The sequence below is a fragment of the Equus asinus genome, chromosome 9 (genome assembly GCF_041296235.1).
Source record: "Equus asinus isolate D_3611 breed Donkey chromosome 9, EquAss-T2T_v2, whole genome shotgun sequence".
In the NCBI taxonomy this organism is placed as follows: domain Eukaryota; kingdom Metazoa; phylum Chordata; class Mammalia; order Perissodactyla; family Equidae; genus Equus; species Equus asinus.
The window spans coordinates 91,773,069-91,795,193 of NC_091798.1; the positions used below are offsets into that span (position 1 = coordinate 91,773,069).

Consider the following 22,125-nt stretch of genomic DNA (forward strand, 5'->3'; position numbering starts at 1 on the left):
GAAAACTAGACTTTTGGTGGTGAACATGATGTAGTCTGCACAGAAGTCAAAATACAATGATGTGCACTTGAAACTTATACAACGTTATAAAACAATATGACCTCAATAAAAAATAAATTAAAAAAATAAATAAAGTAAAATCCAGTGCGTTTACAAACATGAAAATCCCTCATTTCTCAACATTTCCCAAATATTTTAAGCTTGCTAGATATGCAATGTGCTAAAATAAACCTCCCTCTAATCTGACTGGACTTAATATCCAACTGTAACTGCTGAGGGGGCGCCTCCTGAGTTACATCTGCGCGTTAGTTTTGATCTTCTCTTTGATCTTCTCCCTTTTTGGAAGATTCTGAATCTGCCATAAGTTCTTGGAAGGGTAAGACCATGGTTTCTTTCTTTTTTTTTTTTTTTATTTTCGGATGTACATCATATTTCGAATTCTGTGTAAAGACCATGTTTTCTTATCTCCCTCTTCCTTTCGAATCTCCTCAGGGTCCCCACTAACTGGTGTTGATCCCAAAGTCACAGAGCCTCCTGGCATAGAAGGCATGTTCATTGGGAAAAGGTGTTCAACTGGGTAGATGACAAATGGAGCCTCCTGGAAACAGAAGAATTAGCAAAAGTCATCCCTTCCTGAAGGCAGGTGGAAACAGCCCCAAGCCAGGGGCAATGGCTTGGTGAGTAGAAGGAGGGCTGGATTCCAGTACCCCCTCACCACCAGCCAGGTGCCTTGGTGCAGGTCACAACCTGCAGAACTGCACATGGCAGCCCCACAATGCAAGCTGGCTACGGAAAGTGCTTCCATTAGGACTTTCAGCACTTCTCAGCTGTCAGCTTCTCTGTTTCCAGGCGCTGCCTTGAGAGTGAAAAGAAATTTAATGGCAGAAATAAGCAATCTTCCAATATTTAGAAGTATTTCCTCATTCCTAATATGCACAAGTAGACTGCCTTTTTTTTATTGTGGGAAACTACACATAACTTAAAATTTATCATCTTAGGCTTTGTTAGAGAGATGTGAAAATAATTTAAAGATCATTGCTTTCTCTTTTTAAGCAAATTCCTTACATAAAAAAATTTTCACTGGAAGAAGCCATTGTTTCCTCATCATTTTGTATTTGATTAGAGACCTCAGTGTTGAAATTGAAGGTAAGAACTATACTCAGAGACCTCTTTTACTCTTTCGCTCACAATCTTAAAAAGGCCAACAGGAAATTCCTAAGTTTAAGGTAAGAACGTCAGTTTGCAAATATGTGGGTTGGGAATACTTACTTCAGTAATTTATCAGACTAATTCCTCAAGATGAATGTAATCAAGCAGTTTCTCAGTTTCTGAAGCCTTCCGCAGGAAGCTGAGGTCCTCTAAAAGCTCTTGTATGTGCAAATATTGAGAGGTTAGATTTCCCAAGAAAGGGTGCAACCGTGTCTTGGTGTTTGGAATTCAAACCTACACGTCTGTATAGTTTATATTTGGCTTGAGGCACTTATTAGATGATTAACAATCCAGACCACCTTATTTAAACCAAAGTCCACAATCAACCAATTATCCAACTGACATCACATCGGTAAGTTCTCCAGTGACTCCAGGGAGAGTCCCAGACTGAATCAGGACGCGAAAGGCCAGTACTCCTGGTGAATCAGAATCCTCGTCCAGGAATGTCCCAGGATGTAGGATACAGGGATTCAGGATGCAAGAATCAGCCTTCAGGTTCAAAGCTGTACTGTGACCCCAGTGACCCTTTGGGTGGCAGAAGGACATTTACCATCACACTCTCAGTCCCAGGACGCTATTTATTGACAAGTTTCAGGAACGTAGCCTGGAGTTTCTGTTCACTCCTGTCCTGTGAAAATGGATTGCTGACTCTGTGGATGGAAAAATCTTTTCAAGCTACTGGCCCAATTCCATTCAGCTGTCATAAACTTTGCTTCTCTCAGGAGAAGGTGGAACACCAGAGGAGACAGGATCCAGGAATACAATGGCCATGAATTATTGAGTCTTCTTTTCCAATTTGGCAATAATGAATCCAAATAAGATTCTGCTAGTGTTGGTGGACAGGATGTTCTCCAGGAGCCAAGAACTTTGTAATTCCGATTAGGACCACTGTGACAGCTGAGAAGTTAAACAGGACCAGAGAGCGCACACAAAACGGAGATCAAGCCTCCCTCCAAGACGCCGAGGTAGCCGTGGATGGCCAAGGGATTGGGCAGAGGACAGACTTGCGGATCCTGAAAGGGGCAGCCCATGCTTTTAGGGTACAAGGCTATGTGTCTTAAAATTGAGAGCACACTCAGACGTCAAATGATCAAAATCTTGGAATAAAGCTAAAAGGAAAAACTGCGTCACTCTTTGTTATCAGCTGGGTTGTGCTGCTCTCCCTGGCAGCACGGGCAGGGCGGACACACACCCTACAAAGGTCGGCTCAACGCACAGTCAGCCAGTCCCTGCACTACGCCTGCAGGCTAGTGGCGAGCAACAGTCAATGGGACTAAAAAAAGGGAGATCTCAGAAACTTGAAGCTGGGTTTAAAAAAAAACAGACATTTAGAGATAAAGCAGTGAGAAACCCCACCAGCATATTTCTTCTGTTAATACCTAAAGGAATAAAGGAGCATATAGCAGGATGGAGAAAGAGAAATTAGGTTTGATGGTTCAGGTCAGATCCATCCAGCTCAGCCTTCAAGGAAACGACCCTTTCTATAAGTGGCAAAGGGAAAAAAAGAGAGAGGGAGAATTCTGCATGTTCCAAGGAATTCCCCCATCCAGGCAAAAACTACAGAAAGAGAGGTTAAAAGACATGCTTAAAGTCTACCATAGATTTTTTTTTGTTTTGCTTACTATTGTACCTCTAGAGTTTAAAATAGTGCTTGTTGTATAGTAGGCGCTCAATAAATTTTTGTTGAATGAACATTATAGTTGTCAATAAAAGATTTGGCTCCATTTCTAGCTAAAAATATGTCCTAAACTCACAAAAATACATATTTATTCTAGAATTATTTAGAAATATTTTTTAAAACTTTCAAGAGTTTCCAAAAATGAAAGAAAAATGTCAAGTAAAATTCCATTCGCATCTACAAACATCTTCATCTTAAAGCTTTGATGTTCTTGGTCTACCTCTGATTTTGCCCAATATGCCAATCACTCCAGCTAATATTGTAGATGTTTTAAAGGAAAACTGGGATGTACTGCAGATAGGATATTTCTCTGGGAATCCCGGGTGACCGCCGAGGTGGGCCTCCCAGGGTGCTAGCTACCTTGGTCCAGTCCTGGTCTGGACGTTGGTCCTACACATTCAGAAACTGAACATGTCACACACGCCCAGGACAGATCTATGGGAGAAGCAGACTCCTAATAGCCAACCTCACCATGACAGATGGAAAAAACCAGAATGCCAATAGGTTAACTAAAATGAAAAACTGAATTGCCAAGACAACTGGCGTCCTTGGCAGGCACATTCTTGACGGGCAAACTCTAGAGAAAGCTGAATTTGAAATCAACTTGCTTTGATGCATTAGAACGACAGGTCTTTGCTACGGGTTCATGTCTTCATGGACTCCAGGCCTAATGCAGCCTTCCCTACCATAGGGATCCATGTGGCCCCCAAACCACATAGGTTAAGTCCTTAGTTCGGGGCACCCCAACCCTGAGCAGCATTTAGAAGGGCACTGCCAACATCTGCATCTGTGGCTTTCCCTCTTGTGTTCCTCCACTACCGATGAATTCCCATTCGAAATAACACATTCTTACTGTAGATATACCTATATCATCAACGAGGTCTCAAAGTGTTAACGATCTCAGAGGCTGTCATTCATTCATTCAACCAATATTGGTTGAGATTCTATTACGTACCAGGCACTGATCTGGGCAGGGGGATACAGTAGTTAACAACACAGACAAAACCCGTGGTGCCATGGGGCTCACATTCCCTCTCTTTATTTTAACTTCTGCTGCTCTGCCCCTTTCAGACGACTTAGCAGTATGGCTGATTTTACAGGTTAATTCTCAGAGGCAATCAGATTTCTCATTTGTGCCTGTTGCCATTATGTACTGCCTATAAGTAAAAAGCAGGCAACATCTTCTTTTAGGGTTTTGGAAAAGGGAGAAAAATGTGTAACTTCGACAGGTAATTACAGTTTTGGAGTCCACAAAAAACGGTGAATTTCTAGGTCATTGCTTGAAATACCAGAGCAGTCTATTTTTGCCAATAATTGAGAGTCTTGTATTCTTCCAGGAGTAAACCCAATCAAGAGGACTTTAAACGGAAATGTTAGACACCCGGGAAGGAACGTGTGAGTGAGAGTTGGGAGAAGTGGCACATGTGGTCTACAGTCTCTCTCAGCCAATACCCAGCACGGACAAGGCACGTTCCCCACACTCTCCAGGTCTCCTACCCTCACTGTTAAGATGACGGGGTTTGCCTAAATCACTAAGACACCAACAGCTGGAAAATATGATTTCCCCTGACAACAGGAACCAAGCCTTATTCATCTCAATCTTCCTTACAGAGCCTTGGGCCACACCCCACACATAATGGCCACTCCATAATTACTGCTTTATCAAACACAGAAACTATTGTAAGACCAGAGTGGCAACTGAAGTCACAGATATTCCAGATAAGATTTAAAAAGTTTTTTCTTGTTATTTAGCTACAGAATCGTTTATTCACTTTGCCTTGCACATTGTCTTCCTCTTAAGAGCCACTGGCAGCACCAGTAACAACTTAAATGCAGACCTGAGAAACCCGCGCCAGCCTTTCCCGCAAGCCTAAGTTACACGGCCCTTCCTTCTCCCAGCCACTGTCCAGACCTCCCCTCTCTCCCGCCTGCGCCTCCTTCTGGCTTCTCTTTCTCCATCTTCCTTACCACCAGCCCATAAATAGAGTTCAGCAGGAAACCGCCCTCTCCCTGGTTAAGGTCCTTGGCAGTTTCATCTCAAATGAGATGGATCCCAAATGGCACAGAGCCCACTGGGCACTGCTCTTCAGACACCCCCAAGGATCTCAAAGTGAGAAGCCTAAAACTAAACCTTTCCTCTTTCTCCCTCATGCTAAAACCTGTACTCTCACATTATTTAATTTGATGAATTGCCTTCCTTTCATTAACCACTTGCTTCCTCCCCCTTCCAAACTAAATGATGGCCAAATCCTTGCCGACTTGACCCCTGGAACAGCTCTCAAGTCCATGCCTTCTCTCCACAGCCTTAGTTAGGTCCTTACCATGACGCGGTCTCCCAGCCTGAAGTCTCTATTTACATTTCTCTCACGGCTATGGGTACTTGCTTCCTTGTCCTGGTAATCTGCAGACATTTATGATTCCTCCATCCTAGACTATAACTTCCTTAGGTGCAGAATCCTTGCCTCTTTTTGTCCTGTTACCCGCTCAGGTAACACTGTGCTTCGCACATAATAAGTGTTCCATAAACAGGCTTCGGGAATAGAGAATGGAGTGTCTTAGAATGACTGCGCTCATGGCCCCAAAGAGCAGCTCATTAGATAATTATTTACCCTAATTTCTTCACAGCCCAGTTAACAAGGTTATAGATACACACAGACCACACACACACACGGTGTGCCCTGAGCCACCTTTACGTCAATCTTCTAGCAAACACAAAGAGAGGGTCTATCTCCCAAATAATTAAAACATAAATTGGTTCACATTTTTTGTTTCTGGTCTTCCTTGAGAAAAATGACACAATGCTTAGTAGCAAATGAGAAATTTTGCAAATCTATATCCCTCAAATGCCACCAAACATGGGTCACACATCTTTCCTTCTTGCATTTTGATCCCATTGCTATGACTTAGTGTGGTAATTATATTACAAAGCTATTATTCGATGAAATGAAAATGGCAAAACAATTTAAACGCTTGTCTAAAAAAGATCGCGCTAGAATGCAATTATAAGTGAAATTACAATGGCAAAATAATTGAAATGCAAGTCTGGAGGGCACAGTTATGAAACCATTAAGATGCTTCTGTTGGGGACTCACAACACTGAGTGAAACTATGCACTCCTGGGGACACATTTCTAATTCACTAAAGCAGGCAACATTTATGGAAAGATGAAAATGTCTGTGCTCCCGTTGTTCCACAGCATTATCTACACTTCTGAACGCCACCTGGGGGTTCATAACAACATCAGGGTTTACAGGTCTACAGGACAGACTGATGAGAGAACCATGTGGGATCCCGTGCTTCCATTCAGCACCAAGAAGATAAAGGCACAAGGACAAGATTAGCTTAGACTTTTCTGAAATGTTTTCAGTATAAAAGTTAGGATCATAACATGGAAAGATTTTTATTCTAAATGTAAGCCTGCAATTATTAAATATTTGTGTGGATATATTTCTAAGGATCTATCTTCTTAAAATATTCTCCTGACATAGTCCTTTAGAAAAATCTTGATAAATATTTTGATGCCTAGGCTTACAGTGGGTATACTTGCTCATTAAAGGAAAGAAACAAAAACAAAATACAGTGCTAGACACAAAACAGGTATGCTGAAAAGATCAATTTGACAAACGATTGAGGACCCTCCTGCGAATGATGTTCTGCGCTCTGATGGTTGAACACACAAATGAGGCTACCAGCAAAAACATGCAAACTATGCCTCTCCCCCTCTTCGCCCTCAGTCTGCTCTGGTGCGTTTGCATCTTTCAGTTCAGTGATGAAGGAAACATCGCTAGGAGGGGGTCATATGAAAGACACACATGTCAGACGAATAAGATGCAAATCCTTTTCTCATTCAGGATTCTCTCTCTTGTGTTGTCACAGGGCAAGTCAGGAAATGGTATTTAATTTTTTTTCACACGGAAAATTTCTCAGCATCCATGATTTTAACATTACCTAATAAAGTTACTAGGTTTCCACAAAAACAGTTGTATACTTTTGTTTTTCAAGCTTTAGTTTTAAAAAGCCCCTTGGAAATAAAGATAGTAAGTTTTCTTACTCTCTTTCACAGACTCTGAAACACATGAAGATTTAATATGCTCGTAAACACGTTCTCTGAGGTATGCTTAGCAGACGGGGTTTGGAGTGCTGGTGACTTCTGGCCCGAGTGTTTGAAGTGGACTCTTATGTTATTGGGGATATTCCACTGGGCGCATGTGTCTCGGCCTTTTTATTTTCTCTCCCACATGGGAAATAAGTGGGAGCGTTAACTACAGGTTCCTAACAATATGAACCTTGCGTGCATGGTAACTTTAAAATAAAAATCAAGTCTGCTATCTAGATATTTTACAGAGAAATCACATTATCTTTAACACATGTAATTTAAATATTAATACGATTTGAAATAGATTTTTGATTCATATGAGGAAATGAAGTTTTTCCAGTTTAGGCACAAAGGTACAAACTTTGAAAAAGACAAAAAATCATCTAGAGAAAATTCTATGAAGAAGCCTAATTGAAGAAATCAACAAGCAAACATACACATAGATGGTAGGAAAAATAAAAATAAGCAGGGTCCACAAAATATTTAAACCATAGTGTTATACATAAAATTTGAAATTTGGAATTTGAAATCACATTTGTCAGGGTTTTGTAGAATTAATCTCTGTATTTAGAAAAGTGTGAAATAAGTTACATATAATAGCCTTATTAACTTCCAAGGACATATTTCTGGAAGTTAATAAAGGAGAAAACAATGAAACATTTATAATAGTATAAGTTAAATATATTGCTCCAACTTACTTTGAAATGCATAAAAATGTAAGTTGGATTGATGGACGGATAGAAAGATAGATGGATAAGTGACAAACAAAATAACAGAAAATGTTAACTATAGAATCTATGTGGTGGATATTTATGGGCATCACTGTACAATATTTCTGATTCTTTTGCATGTGTAAAATTTTCATCATAGAGTATTGGGGGAAAAATGCAGTGCTCTAGATGAAAAGTATTTACTGCATTTGTGAACTGTGCTCAACAAATAAACCACTTTCAGAATTTGTCTACTGACATGACGCACTCACCTAGCCAGCCGGATCCTGAATCTGGTATGCATAGGTCTGTCTCAGCGCTGGGCAACACGAAGCCAACGACAAACACCTCCACGCCATCCGCCATCAGGGCCATGCCCAGGACGAAGAAAAGGGCCCACTGAAAACGACCGTGACCACACTCCTGGATTATCAGCTCATACTGCTGGGCTAGTTCCTCCTCGTCAGCTTTCCTCTCTGACTCCAGCTCCCGTCGGTCCTTGTACTCATCACCCTTGGGCTGCCCCACTGACACGATGCTGTCTTTCCCTTGGCTCATACTGGGGATGCCCTGATACTCCCCTTCGTAGATCTCATCATCTTCATCGTGACCCTCTGTAGCTTCGCTGGAGCCTTCATCATCATTGGCCTCCCCATCATAGGTTTCTCCAGGCGGGTAATAGTCATCATCCTCTTCTTCATCTTGGAACCGACTGTAGGACCTCTGGGTGTATTCGTCCTGGGCCCGGTCCACGGCTTGATTCACCTTCTTTACGGTTTGCTTCTTCACCTCTCTGGCAATGTCCTTGGCACCCTTCATCAGTGAAGTCCTATCCTTGTAAGAGTCTTCCATCTTATCTCAATGGATGGCCAACGAGAAGATGGGAATTTTTCAGACTCTGGTCAGTGGTTCAGCCCTGACAGCATCATCCACTTTGGGTTCAAAATGGAACTGCAAGAGAAGAAAAACCAGAGGAGAGATCATTCTTTTTTTCTCTGTCTTTTTCACCACACATTTCTTGGTCTCTTTTCACTGCCCCTTGGACTAAGACACAGAATTAGCCTCCCTTTCTTTGACCTCACTGTACACATGCACACTGGATGCTGGTTCTCTGCTCAAGTGTGATCAGCACATGGAGTATTTAGGGTTTTTACTGTTATTATTATTGTTTTGTTTTTAAGGAACTCTTCCCCCTAAGTAACTCTGCATAGAATGCACAGGTACTCCCCTGAGAATAAAACAGGGTGTCTGGCACCTTTAAAAGTACATCCGACACATGTTGAAAGTGCTATAAAGATATACTCTGGCTAAGAAAAATAACATTGCTCACAGGCGTATACACACACCACAAAGGTAAAACCAGAATACAGGAAAATCCTGTCTGACCTCATTTCCTTACATTGAAAGAAAACCAAAAAGCAGGCAAGCAGCCCTATGTACAATGCTATCAAATCATATATATATTTGTGAAATGCATTTCTGCTCTGTACCTCCTTCCAATAAATGGTAACAGAGACTTACATGCACCCCAAACCGCCAAAGAGTATTTCCCTATTACATCAATCACATCTGTAGGAAACTGGCAGAGTTCACCAAATGACTGCACAGACACCTTTGATCATCATTGAATTCAACTATTTGGCTTGTCCAGTCGGGGGTCTGCCCTTTCAGAAACTACCCCCTGACCAGGAGGGACAGGTAAGCCACATGCAACCACAACCCCACCCTCTAAGCGCCCCAGGCTTTGTCTCTACCTTCTTCGTCTCTGGACACACACACACACACACACACACCTGTCTTCCTCCAGTTCATTGCTGTCCTGGATATGAGTCAGCAGTCTCCCACGACCCATCTTTTGGTCTCTTTCTCACTGACGGCCCCTATGTCTTAGCTCATTATGTTCGGGGTGACCTCACAGTAACTGATCTTTCACTTGCCCACTGACCATCTCCTCTGGTGGCCCAAGGGAGCCAGTGTCAGGCCCACCCTTGTTCACAGATGATATAAAGGTGAGACAGTCATCTCCTCCATCATTCACTCCCCAAGCCCTAGGCCGTGGCCGCATTTCAAACATGGATTTATATAATAGTCATTTCTACTTTTTCCTTTTGCACCCGGTGTAAAACACTTGGTAAGTGGCTATTACAAACATATATTTAAACAGCTCATTCAGACAGCACAAACCCAGCAAGAAAGGAAAAAACTGTTTATAAATGGACTGTGCGCCATCACCACTGAATACCTACAAATGTCCAGTAGGCAAAACAGAGCAGGGCTCCGCACAGGCCCGGGTTTGGAAGACAACAAAATGAAACTGAAATAAACAGGATTACAAGGGTTTTGGCCAAATGTCTTAATAAAGGATTTTTCTGTTTGTCTTCCCTTTTCTTTCTTTTTAGAGAGCTGAGAGGCAGCAAGGGAGAGGTGGGAGGATCTTTGAGAAGAGTAAGGAAAGACAGGAAGGCAGTGAGAAAGGGGGCTGAGGATGGCGTGCTCAGAAACTCGAGGAGGCAGGAAAAAAAGAGAAGCGAAGGAGAAGGGAGGTGATGACAAACGATGTGGGAGATGGAGAGAAGTTCCGACTTTAAAAATTAAAAGCAAACTTAAAACATTTCACACAATAAATAAAGCCAACTGCTCTACCATCCCTAAATTGGAGATCCTATCAGACGCCGCACAGCCGCTCTGCCTGCCTACACCAGCGCCGTGCACACCAGCGCCGCGCCCACCGGTGCGGGAGGTCGGATGCTGGCAGCGGGGCCGCAGAGCCATCCCCGCGATGCACCCCCCTGTGTGAGTAACCGAGAGCTTCCGCGAGACATGCTGCTAATAAATGGTAAACAGGCCGACTGCATTTGGCTTTTCTGCTTTTGTTCCCGGCCACAAACATTTTTACCACATGCTCTATGGGGCTCTCAGCCCCAGAAAGGCCCTGGCGTGGGAGCCGCCTCTGGGAGAGAAAACAGGCGTGGTGTCTCCATCGTCATGGTCGCGGCTGGGAAGCGGGTAATGCTAACTCTCTAAGGAATCTAATCAGGCGAGCAAGGAAAAAGATGAAAAAGAGGTTTACAATTAAACATTTCGGTTTTGAAAAAATGCTTCTTGTAAAAGTCTTAGTTTTAATTCTGGGGTAAAACAAGGACTACGTGTATATAAGCTCTCCTTTTGAATCAAGGTTTCTCATGCCAAAAACGACGGGCTGGCTGATTCTCAGATCCTGACGGGAGAGACAGTGGGTCTTGTAGTTTGCAGTCTCACTACAGCAAACCAGATTTTTCAGTGCTTTTGCATAAATAAGGGTAGGTTTAAGTACTTACTCAAAAATTCTGCTTAAAATCAGACGTTTGTAGATATTCCCCTTGGGGGAAACTGGGTCAAGGGTATAGGGGATCTCTCTGTATTATTCCTTACAACTGTATGTGAATTTACAACGACCCCAAAATAAATTGTTAAACAAGAAACACAGCTGTACCATCTTTACTATGTAGTCTCGGAAAACGTGTGAGATGCTTGGCTAGTGGGCAGAGTATTCAGCGGGCAGAGGTGTACTGCATGGCTATTCCTCTCTCTGGTGAACGGAAAATGCAAAAAGGTTGGTTCATCCCAGAGACGGCCAGGAAAATAGCAGATTGGCGTCTGTGTAGAAGCCATGCTGCACTGACCCACGGCTCTCCAGGTGTGGCCTGCACACCAGGGGTGGCCACCAGGATGTCCACGAGCAGCTGCTTATTGCATTGTCAATGTCTGAAAATAATACACCTCTGCTTCTGGGTGAATCACTGAGTTACATCATGTAATGTGTGCCAGGCTCCGTTTTAATGAAAACCTGTTTGATTCAGTGCTTACTTTATGCCAGGCGCTGTGCTAAGAACTTTATAGCCATTCTTTTATTTAATCCTTACTTAGATCCTACAAAATAGATATTATAGTCTCCATTTTACAGGTAAGAAAATTAAGGCTTAGTGAGATTAAATAACCAGCCCAAGGTCACAAAGCTCATCCGAGGAGATGCTGGGACTCAAGCTCAGGTGTGTCTGACCCTAAAGGCGCGCCCCGCCTCCCGTCTGCCTCACATAGTCTGCCTTACCCAGCGCTCTCTCTGAAGCCTTACTAAATGCACTAGGTTCTTCCTAGTCATTCACATAACTGGTTTTATAGCCCCGTTGCTAAATCGTCTGGTAGGTTCTGAAACAAAGAGAATTGCTGTGGTATCTTTCATCAGTGATGCGCTTTTTATGGATAATAATTCGAAATATGGTCTTGTTTGTTCAGATAAACTACCCCAAGGTGGTGGCTGTACTTCAAACGATAACATAGTCGTGTTAAAGAAGATGTCTGTGGGCCAGGAGGGCAGGGAAGAAGGCAAAGCAACAACCTCTACCCACCCCCAGGGAAGGACACGCTGCCCCTCCTCCTTATTCAAGTCGGTGCACCTCTCCACGAAATAAGGGGGATGACAACCACCTCACAGCGCGGGCAGGATTCCATGAGCTGGTGCTTACACTGTGTCCAGGACAGAATTCGACATGTGTTAAGTGCTTTTCATTCAGGTTCCCCAGAGGCAGACGCTGCGATGAGGAATCAGCTGCGAATCCTTTATGAAGGAAGAACTGGTAAGGGAGTGGAGGGAGCAGGTAAGGGAGGGGGACAATGGAAGCAGGACCGCAATTTCAGGCAGTCCTGTGGGGCGAGCGCCAGCCTGATCCTCAGTTATCACTCCTGATGACTCAGGAACATAAGTTATGCCCCAGAGTTATTCCCACTTGAGGCAATGCTGGGCTTTCATACTCCAACACCTGTCCACTGTGGGCTCAGGGCCACCCAGGGCGAGGATGGAGTCCAGGCGCTTCCAGCTCTCTGCATCCAAAGGCAAAGCAGTTCTAGTCACCCAAGGCAGGCCTCTGAAGACAAGAAGCAATGGCACACTGGAGCCAGCGGAGGAGAGCTCGGTGACAACAAAAGGGACCCAAGAGGTTCTGGGCAGAGCATCAACCACAGCTCCTATAATTTGCATTTAACAAATACTTGTTTATATGCCCTGTTACTCATGCTGAGCAGTAGGTCCCACACCTGATTAGAAACTACATTTATAGAAGTGGTTGTTACAACTGAATAATATTTACAGCAAAGTTTATCTGATATATTTAATGATATGCAAACTCATTGTATATGTCAATCATTTTGCACAAATAATAAGTTATACACACAAATGAGAGTTATCCTGGCAAAATAGAGTTTTAGTTCTTTTTTTTCTTTGATGGTTTATGCCAAACAGCACGTATCCACTAGCAAACACCACACACTATTTCAAAACCATCCTACACATGTTCCCATCATGCACAACCCACATGCACACACACAGATGTTTCTCTGTTTCCCCACACTGTGTCCAACCTCCAGTCCTTCCTTCTGCTTTACCCCTCATCATCAAAAGATCTTGGATAGCTCCTCCTGCCCAAAACATTCTAGATCTTCTGGAGGCTGGGAGAGGCCATCATTTTAATAACTGTGTTTAAACTTCTTTAAGGCCATTGTGCACTCAGAGTAATGAGAACAATAATAACAGCTCACCTATTATGATGTCGGCCACGTGCTAAGCGCTTCAGAGGTCTTCTTGCCCAACAATAATCCTCACCACAGACACATGTGGTAGGTACTTTTAAAATCCCCATTTTACAGATGGGGAAACTGAAACCTGCCCAGTAAGAATTCCAGCCTAGACAATCCTTCTCCAGAGCCCAGCCATTCACCCACTACATCTGCCACCTCTTAGTAGAAATGGGAGCCTGTGCTGGGGTTGGGGGTAGGGGCTCGTCATAGAACAACCCTCTTCCCCTCCTAAATTTGGACCTAATGGAGACATTCAACAAAGAAGACAAATGGTGATCAATTGCCAGTTGATGGAAAATTGTGCCCACACTTCATCTCTGATGCCACACCTTCTTCCCAGTCCAGGCATGCTGGACCCCACAGGACTCCTTGTGTAGGCTGGCCATCCAGGGAGCTTCCAACTCTGCAGACCTGCGGGGAGCATCTCCCCCCGCGCTGAGGCCAGCAGGCCAAGGTCTTTCCCCCAATTCACCAGAGAAACCGCTCCTTCTCTCCTGGGGAGAACTGGGGCTGTGTGGGTGGGGGAGGGAGAAGCTCTAAGTGTTTTCCCCACTTTTGTCTCTCCTGGGGAGCAGGAGAAGTTCCTGTATGTGAGTGGAAGCCCGAGAAGTGGGGAATGACATTTCGCCTTAACTCAGTGCTGTATGATTTTGGTCAAGACTTTCACGGAGCACACGAGCCACCCGGAGGAGAGCCTTATCACTTTCCATCTGACCATATGTGATGACACTGTAGTAATGTCACAAAATAGGGCTTCGTTAAGATAAAAAGACAACGAAGTGAACATCTAAAATTTGCACAAAGTCCAGGAATTTTTTTTTTAAAGGTTTTTTTTTTTTAAAGATTGGCACCTGAGCTAACAACTGTTGCCAATCTTCTTTTTTTTCCTGTCTGCTTTTTCTCCCCAAATCCCCCCAGTACATAGTTGTATATTTTAGTTGTGGGTCTTTCTAGTTGTGGCATGTGGGACGCCACCTCAACATGGCCTGATGAGTGGTGCCATGTCCGTACCCAGGATCCGAACCAGCAAAACCCTGGGCTGCCAAAGTGGAGCGCAGGAACTTAACCACTCGGCCACGGGGTCACCCCCCAGAAGTGTTTTGAGGGATACTATAATGCATTATTCCAAACTAATACGCATTTTAATTTATGATTAATGTCAGGAAGAAACGCAACCTTTAATATTCGCCACCCATATTGCAAGTAGGACTGATTATAAACAACTAGATACCTTTTTATTAAGGCAATTTCATATGTCTGAAAATGGTGACTTTTTTAAAAGCTTAAAACCAATTTTATTGAGGTATAATTTGCATTCAATAAAATGCTCTGGTTTTGTATGATTATTAAAAGAACACAGTCAGAGAGATTTGGTGCAGTACACCATCTAGATTATGAATATGCTTATTCCAGAAAGAAATATTTGTTGAAAGGCTTATTTAGCACAGGTTTAAAGCCCCTTAAACTAACTGTCCACAAAAAAGATCAGCATGCTGAGATCTGGACTTTGGTGGTCTGGAGACAGGCTCTGGAGGGAGCAGAAGGGTAAGAAGATGGACAGGGTCTTGTCGGAGCTCTAAGTACCTCGTAAAAACATCCGCATTGCTACTTCATGTGGCCTAACCTTGTGAAATAGTGGCGCTATCTGACGGTGACCAGCATTAGATGCAGAACCCCAGACCTGCAGCGAGAGGGCATTCTGAAAAGAAGCTCTTGGGAGGGAGGAGAGCACATTTTGAGATGAGAAAATAGAAACTGATCTATCACCCCAGCCTGTCCAAGTCTTTGACAGCAGACTTTATCATTTAAGGATGCCTCTTGCCCTCCAAACCTCCAAACTGAGGTGTAAATATGTGTAAATCCCCATTCTTCAAGGAGCAGTTCAAAAGCCGCAGGTTTCACAAAGTGATTTCCTTTCATGATTGTTTTAACCTATTCACATGTTCCCAGTGAAGCGCAGTCGGTTTCCTCCTGACACTGAAGCATGTCCTCCTTTGTGCTTATCCCTGAATGTGATTGGTTATCCATGAATGTGATTGGTTATCCATGAATATGATTGGTTATCCATGAGTGTGACTGGTTAACCATAAACAGGATTGGTTATCCATGAATGGGATTGGTTATGCATGAATGAGACTGGTTATCCATGAACAGGATTGGTTATCCATGAATGTGATTGGCTATCCAGGATTGGGATTGGTTATCCATGAATGCGATTGGTTAACCATGAATGTGACTGGTTATCCATGAATGCGATTGGTTATCCATGAATGGGACTGGTTATCCATGAATGCAATTGGTTAACCATGAATATGATTGGTTATCCATGAGTGCGATTGGTTAACCATGAATGGGATTGGTTATCCATGAATGCGATTGGTTATCCATGAATGGGATTGGTTATCCAGGATTGGGATTGGTTATCCATGAATGCGATTGGTTATCCATGAGTACGATTGGTTATCTATGAATGGGACTGGTTATCCATGAATGTGATTGGTTAACCATGAATATGATTGGTTATCCATGAGTGGGATGATCTTCCCTATCAGAGTGTAAACTTCTTGAAACCAGGAACCCAGTAAAATAAAACACTATAGGGGCCAGCCTGGTGGTGTAGTGATTAAGTTCGAGCACTCCACTTCAGCGGCCCAGGGTTCACAGGTTCAGATCCCAGGCGTGGACCTACACACTGCTCGTCAAGCCATGCCACAGAGGTGTCCCACATACAAAATAGAGGAAGATTGGCACAGATGTTAGCTCGGGGCCAGTCTTCCTCACCGAAAAATAAAAAACAAAACACTAGAAAGCAATGTTATTAAACAAGGACACAAGCACCATAGGGGGGCCAACTCTATGATCTCTCCTTTCTTCATGAGGGAGTCGTCTGGATCAGCATTTCACCAAAGTGCAATCCACAATATGTGGTCCTGCCGGGTGCTCTGAGAGGAAAAAGTTCTACGGTCAAATAAATTTGGGAAGTTGCTATCTCATACTCCAGATGTTCTGCTCTAGGAGAGTCACAGCACAAAGCTTGTTCTCAAGAACCTTGTCTAAATGTTACCCAACCTTTCCTAACAACAGAAGATCCCCACCCTCAACATGACACCAACGAGCCATCCTCATTACATGCAATGGGAAATACTCATAATATACGCAATGCAAATACTAATAATAATAATGGGAAGTATTAAAATAAAAGCCAAGATCCTTTAAAATTCTCACATCTCTATTGGAAAATACCATGAAACTCGCTAATTAAAATTAATGAGGGAAGCAGGAGGAGAGGCAGAAAGTCTACATTAAAATAGGATTTCTAAAATGAAATACAGTATTTATTTCAAATCTATCAAAAACTGAAATTAAGTTTTCAAAATGTAATCTCCTATGATTTTTAAATAGACTTGCTGCAAAAATAAAGTGTATTTAAGTAATAAGTCATTCAAAGAGCCTGGAAATTTTGACTTTAAGTATGTGAATATTCTTTTCATGCAATTTGACACAATTAATTTGCTTTAAGAACAGGTCTCCCAAGCCAGGGTCAACTTGGCCTCAGGAATTGTCTAAATCTCTCCAATTCCAGATTAGTGAAATTCAAAGGCCTTATCCAAACAACTAACATGTTTACATTTAAGGACCTTTCAGAGGGTCCCAGACCTCTTGATGGAAGGAATATTCTCAAGTGAATCAAAGTGAGCAATGTTCTCTTGAGGAAGTATCTGAATTCAATTTAGTACCGCAGTATTCTTTCTGATTACAAAACTAAAATATGCTTAAGAAATAGCTGGAAAATACAGAAAGTCACAAGAATAAAATGAAAATCATACCTATTTCTACCACCCAGAGACCCCCACTCTTAACAATTAGCAATTATACTTCCAATCTTTAGGCGATGCAGATGGCTTGAGCCTAGGATTAATTTAGATAGTACAGCACAGCTGGATTTGAAGCCCCTGTCAGATTCCTCGATTATCTCTAACTCTTCAGGTGTGAATTTTCCCATTCACTGGGTTGGTGGACTATCTTCAAAAAGTTTCTCAGTTTTCATTTCTAATGATAAATAACAATGGATATAACCCACAACAACGAAACCTCTTTCGTCCTTAAGAATTTTTAAGAGTGAAAATCGGGTGCTGAGACCAAACCAAAAAATTCAGAACCCCTGTTCTCTAGGAATCCTCTCCTGCTTGCACCTGGAGTTGTGAGCATCCTGAGGGTTTTTTTTCCCCCAGTAGAGTTTCGAGTTTGCCCCTGCTAGAGCCCCATAAGGTTCACAGAGGTCTGAACTGGTTTTTCTATCAGTGGCTCCATTCTGGATTTAACGGATGTAACACTGTGCAGAGATACTGGGAGGCTCAGGGTTTCCATCTCAGCTGGGCAACACTTTCCCAGCCCTGTGTATGGAGGACAGTTGTGGACTGTCTTTCTTCCAGGTGGAGACATGCAGTGTGTTCCTGGCCCCTACAGTGCCGGCTGACCATGTCCTGGCCCTAACTTGGGAGGCACACTGTCAGCTCCCACCCACTGCTATGTCTTCCTGTCCTTATGCAGCAACCGAAGTCTTCTTTTGAGGTGAGCTACTTATTACCTAAAGAATATCTTGATATATCATCCATGTATGTGGAATAGGGTATATGGGGTCGGGGAGGGGGCATTTAGCTTGTGCTCAGTCCACCCTCTTGACTCAGGTTGGCAGTTTTATAACCTGCTTTAATCATACATTTTATATTGACAAATTCCTCACGCTTTTAAATATTCTCCCCCTGTTTTTATTTATAGTATACCATAATTGTCTTTAACCTGTCTCCTATCATTGGGCATTGAGGTTGTTTACACTATTTTAATATTATTAATAACATGGTGATGTACACGCTTGTAGTAGATCTTACTGAGAATTCATGAGGTCGAAAGGAGGATTTTTATATACAATTTTGATGATTTTTATATATAATATCAGATTGTCCTTCAGAAAGGTTATGGCAGTTCATAACTTCCAGAAGCATGTAAGAGAGGCCCTGTTTCGTTGTGGTCTCACCTAGACTAGAAATTAGCAGTTGCAATTCTGCCAAATTAGAGAAAAATTGTGTTTTATCATTTTAAGTTGCATTTGATTACTAGTGAAATTTAACATCTCTTTCCTTGCAAAATCTTTTATCCTCTGCCCATTTTTATATTGAGGTTTGTAGTGGGCTTAATGGTGCCCCCCAGAAAGATATGCCCATGTCCTAACCACCAGAACCTGAGAATGTGAACTTATTCAGAAAAAGGTGTAATTAAGTTAAGGATCTCGACATGAGACCATCCTAGATTATCTGGGTGGGCCCTAAATCCAACAGCAAGTATCCTTATAAGAGACAGATGAAAGAAGACACAGTGGAGAAGGCCACGTGAAGATGGAGGCAGAGATCAGAGTTTTGCAGCCACAAGCCAAGGAACACCTGGAGTGCACCAGAAACGGGAAGAGGCAAGGAAGGATTCTTCCTTGTGGAGAGAGCACAGCCCTGCAACATCTTGATTTTGCATTTCTTGCCTCCAGAATTGTGAGAGAAAAAAGTTCTGTGTTTTAAGCCACCCAGCGTGATAATTTGTTAGGCAGCCACAGGAAACTAATACAAAGTCTCTTTATTATTGAATTTTAAGAGCTCTTTATATAGTAAGGATCATATAGTAAGGATCTAAACTCTTGTTCTGTATATTACAAATACTTTTCTATGATGGTCTTGTCTATGGTGTTTTTGCCATGCAGAGCTATTAAACTATTTTTATATAGTCTATTTAAAAGGCTCTTCTTTCATATGTCTGCCTTGTATTGGTTTATTAAGGCCCTCCTGAACTTCCAAAATATTCATTTATATTTGTGCTAATTTGGGTTTCATTCTTTAATGTCTAATTCTGGAATTTATTTTGCTTTACTGTGTGACAAAGGGATTTTAAAAAAATAGATAATCAAATACTTCAGAAACATTAAAATATCCCTTTAGTGAGAGACAAAATTCCTACATGTATTAACAGCTCCTCACCTTTGAATTCGGCTCCACTGGTATGTTCATCCACTGTTGTCCTCAAACCATCAGCTTTCATTTTTATCACTTTGTTATAGGGTTAACACTTATCAGTGAATGGATCCCTCACGACTCATCCTTTGCAAATATATACTGAGTGTTCTCATCTACTTTCCAAATGAACTTGCCAAGAAAATTGTCATTAGAATTTTAACTGGAATTGTACTAAGTTTGTAAATTAATTTCAGGGGAACTAAAAGTCTTAAAATAACCATCTCATCCAAAAATATATCTTTCTATTTATTCAAGTTTTCTTTCATGTAACTCAGTGAAGTTAAGATCTTTTCTTCTCATGGTGCCAGTTATTTAATGAACAAGATTCGTACACACAATATATGAAAATATACATCTATTATTTTATTTTATTTTATTTTTTTGCTGAGGAAGATTTGCCCAGAGTTAACATCTGTACCGACTTCCTCTATTTTGTATATGGGTCGCCACCACAGCATGGCCACCAGCAAGTGGTGTAGGTCCATGCCTGGGAACCAAACCGGGACCGCCAAAGCGGAACATGCCCAACTTAACCACTAGGCCAGCCCTATGAATATATATATATATATTTAATTTTTTATTCACTTGTATATTTGTTTATCAGTTTCTCTGAACCATGATATATATTCTGGCCACAAACTTTAGTTTCTGTCAGATCCACTCAGTGGGCCAGCTAGTGTGCTCTCTCCTACAGCACAACGTGGGCCTCAGTGGGGAACAAACTCACTGGCCTTTGATGGTGGAGCAGAGCAGACGAGCTCTCAGTACTGGGTCAGCTTGCTTCAGGGGAACGCAGGAAGAGAAGGCCCTGAACCACGCTGGCCGCTCTGGCTCAGCTTTCCTCTCCAGACCCTCCTGTGGGCCTGGGCCTTTCTCTAGGAAAGTGTCTAAAGGAGCAACTTTACAGGGCAAACAGGCAAGCAGACTCAGGGTGTCCTCAGTGGAGCCCAGAAAGGGTGCTCCTGGATTCCGTCCCCAAGTGGCCACTAGGGTCTGTCACGCTCAGGAAACCAGCTGCCTAAGGAGCATCAAACCAGCTGCACCGTGAAGCATAATCAGTCAGAAACCCACCATCCACGGCCCCTGCTCTTGCACAGCAGTGGGATGTGCTCGTCCACGAAAGGACCAAAGACATCCCCGTGGTGTGACGCAGAGGCCGCCCGGTTTGAAGGGCCCATCTGGAGGGGAGGGCGCCTAGAGCCACTCAAGGTGCATGTGCTCAGCTCTGCTTCTTTCACTGGGACTTATGAACCATGTGAGGGAAACCGGAAGAGAGACAGAGCCAGGCCTCCTCCTGGGAGCACGCAGGCTAACGCAAAGGCTCTCGCGGATGAAGCAGGAGAGTGCCTGCCCTCAGCAGCTCTGCTCCTCTTCCCTGGGATTCAAGAGGCCCCCAAGATCCCGTCATCGTTCACCTAACAAGTAGTTATCAAGCACCTATGATGTGCCAGGAACTCTTCAAAGAGCTGAAAGGAAGAGATCGGACAAAACACACGAAGTCCCTGACAACATGGAGCCTTCTTTCTAGTGACAAGACAGATAACCAAACAAATAAATATATAATTTCATGTAGTGGCAAGTGTCACAAATAAAAACAAAGCAGGTAAAGGTTTACAGCAGTGCTGTCCGCGGAGCTCTCTGTGATGACGGAAAGTTCTCTGTCTATGTGTTCAATAAAAACAGGGCAAAAATTTAAATTTAAATAACCACACGTGGCCAGTAGCCACCCTACTGGACGGTGGAGAGTTAGAGAGTGCAGGCGCCGCTAGTCTAGGGGGAGCGGTCCAGATGGGAGCCTCTGAGCAGACGACAACTTCAGAATAAAGGCAACCATTTATGAAATGTCGTAAAAGACGGGTTCAGTGAAGGAGCAGGACAGTGGGAAGACAGGCTCCCCGGTACGGACAGAGCAATCAAAGAGAAAAAGCCAACCCTTCGATGTACCTGTGGGTGCTTAATAAAGATCTGTGATCATCTACTCTTCTCCTCGTTCCCTCAATCTCTCATCAGAGCTATTACAAAATGAGACGAGTTGCAGTTTCCTCTGCTTGCTCCTCACTAGAATTAGAAGAAAAAGAAGTGATGTAGGCAATTTATAAATTAGATAGTCATATCTTGCATATTTAAAAGTTGGCTATGGAGCCAAATACTGGGGTCGGGCAATTACTTAGACCCAAAGACGGAAGACTAAAGGGGCCTGTCATCCCACCACCGTCAAAGTGGAACAAACACAGGGTCATTCCTAAATTTGTGCAGAAGCTCCACGACACCCCTCGAGCAAACGGGTGTCCTAGACATGCTAAAACGACCAAAATGATTAGACCCCAACAGGGATCTTCCTGAGAGTCACACCTACTGGGTCTGATACTGCTTTTGCCACTTCCTAGCTTTGTGACAATAGACAAGTCATCGATGGTCTTCAATCTTCAACTGCATTATCTGTAAAACGGGAAATAACAGTGCTGTTGCGAGGATTAAATAAAATAACATCAAAAGGCAACACTTGGTACATGGTACCTACTCAGCAAGTGCTAGTTTAGTTGAAATTAAAGAGTAAAAGAATGTAATTTATAAATATGATTCACTGTCTGGGAGCTATAATGCTGGCAATTTCCTTTTTTGAAAGGAAAAATGACCAGTAAACACAGGCTGGCCTGCTCGTCGCCAGCCAGGAGCAGAGGCTGGGAGTCGGGAGGCGGCTCTTTCAGAAAAGGCTCAGGGTGTTTGCGTGCTGTTTACGGCTGTTGCTGAGATACACACCCTGAG

General features: G+C 42.9%; 1 protein-coding gene across 4 annotated transcripts in view; it reads right to left on the reverse strand.

Annotated features, from left to right (window-relative positions):
• Window positions 1-22,125, reverse strand: part of SV2C (synaptic vesicle glycoprotein 2C) — a 208,806-nt gene that overhangs the window by 151,853 nt on the left and 34,828 nt on the right. For 3 of the 4 annotated variants that reach the window (XM_070517923.1, XM_070517922.1, XM_014830122.3), the window contains one exon: window positions 7,966-8,644. In XM_070517923.1, the coding sequence (XP_070374024.1) occupies window positions 7,966-8,545 (580 nt within the window). In that variant the 5' untranslated portion in view covers window positions 8,546-8,644. Of the gene's footprint in view, window positions 1-7,965; window positions 8,645-21,303; window positions 21,405-22,125 lie in introns of those variants that run through there. The other variant, XM_070517924.1, reaches the window with a different exon arrangement.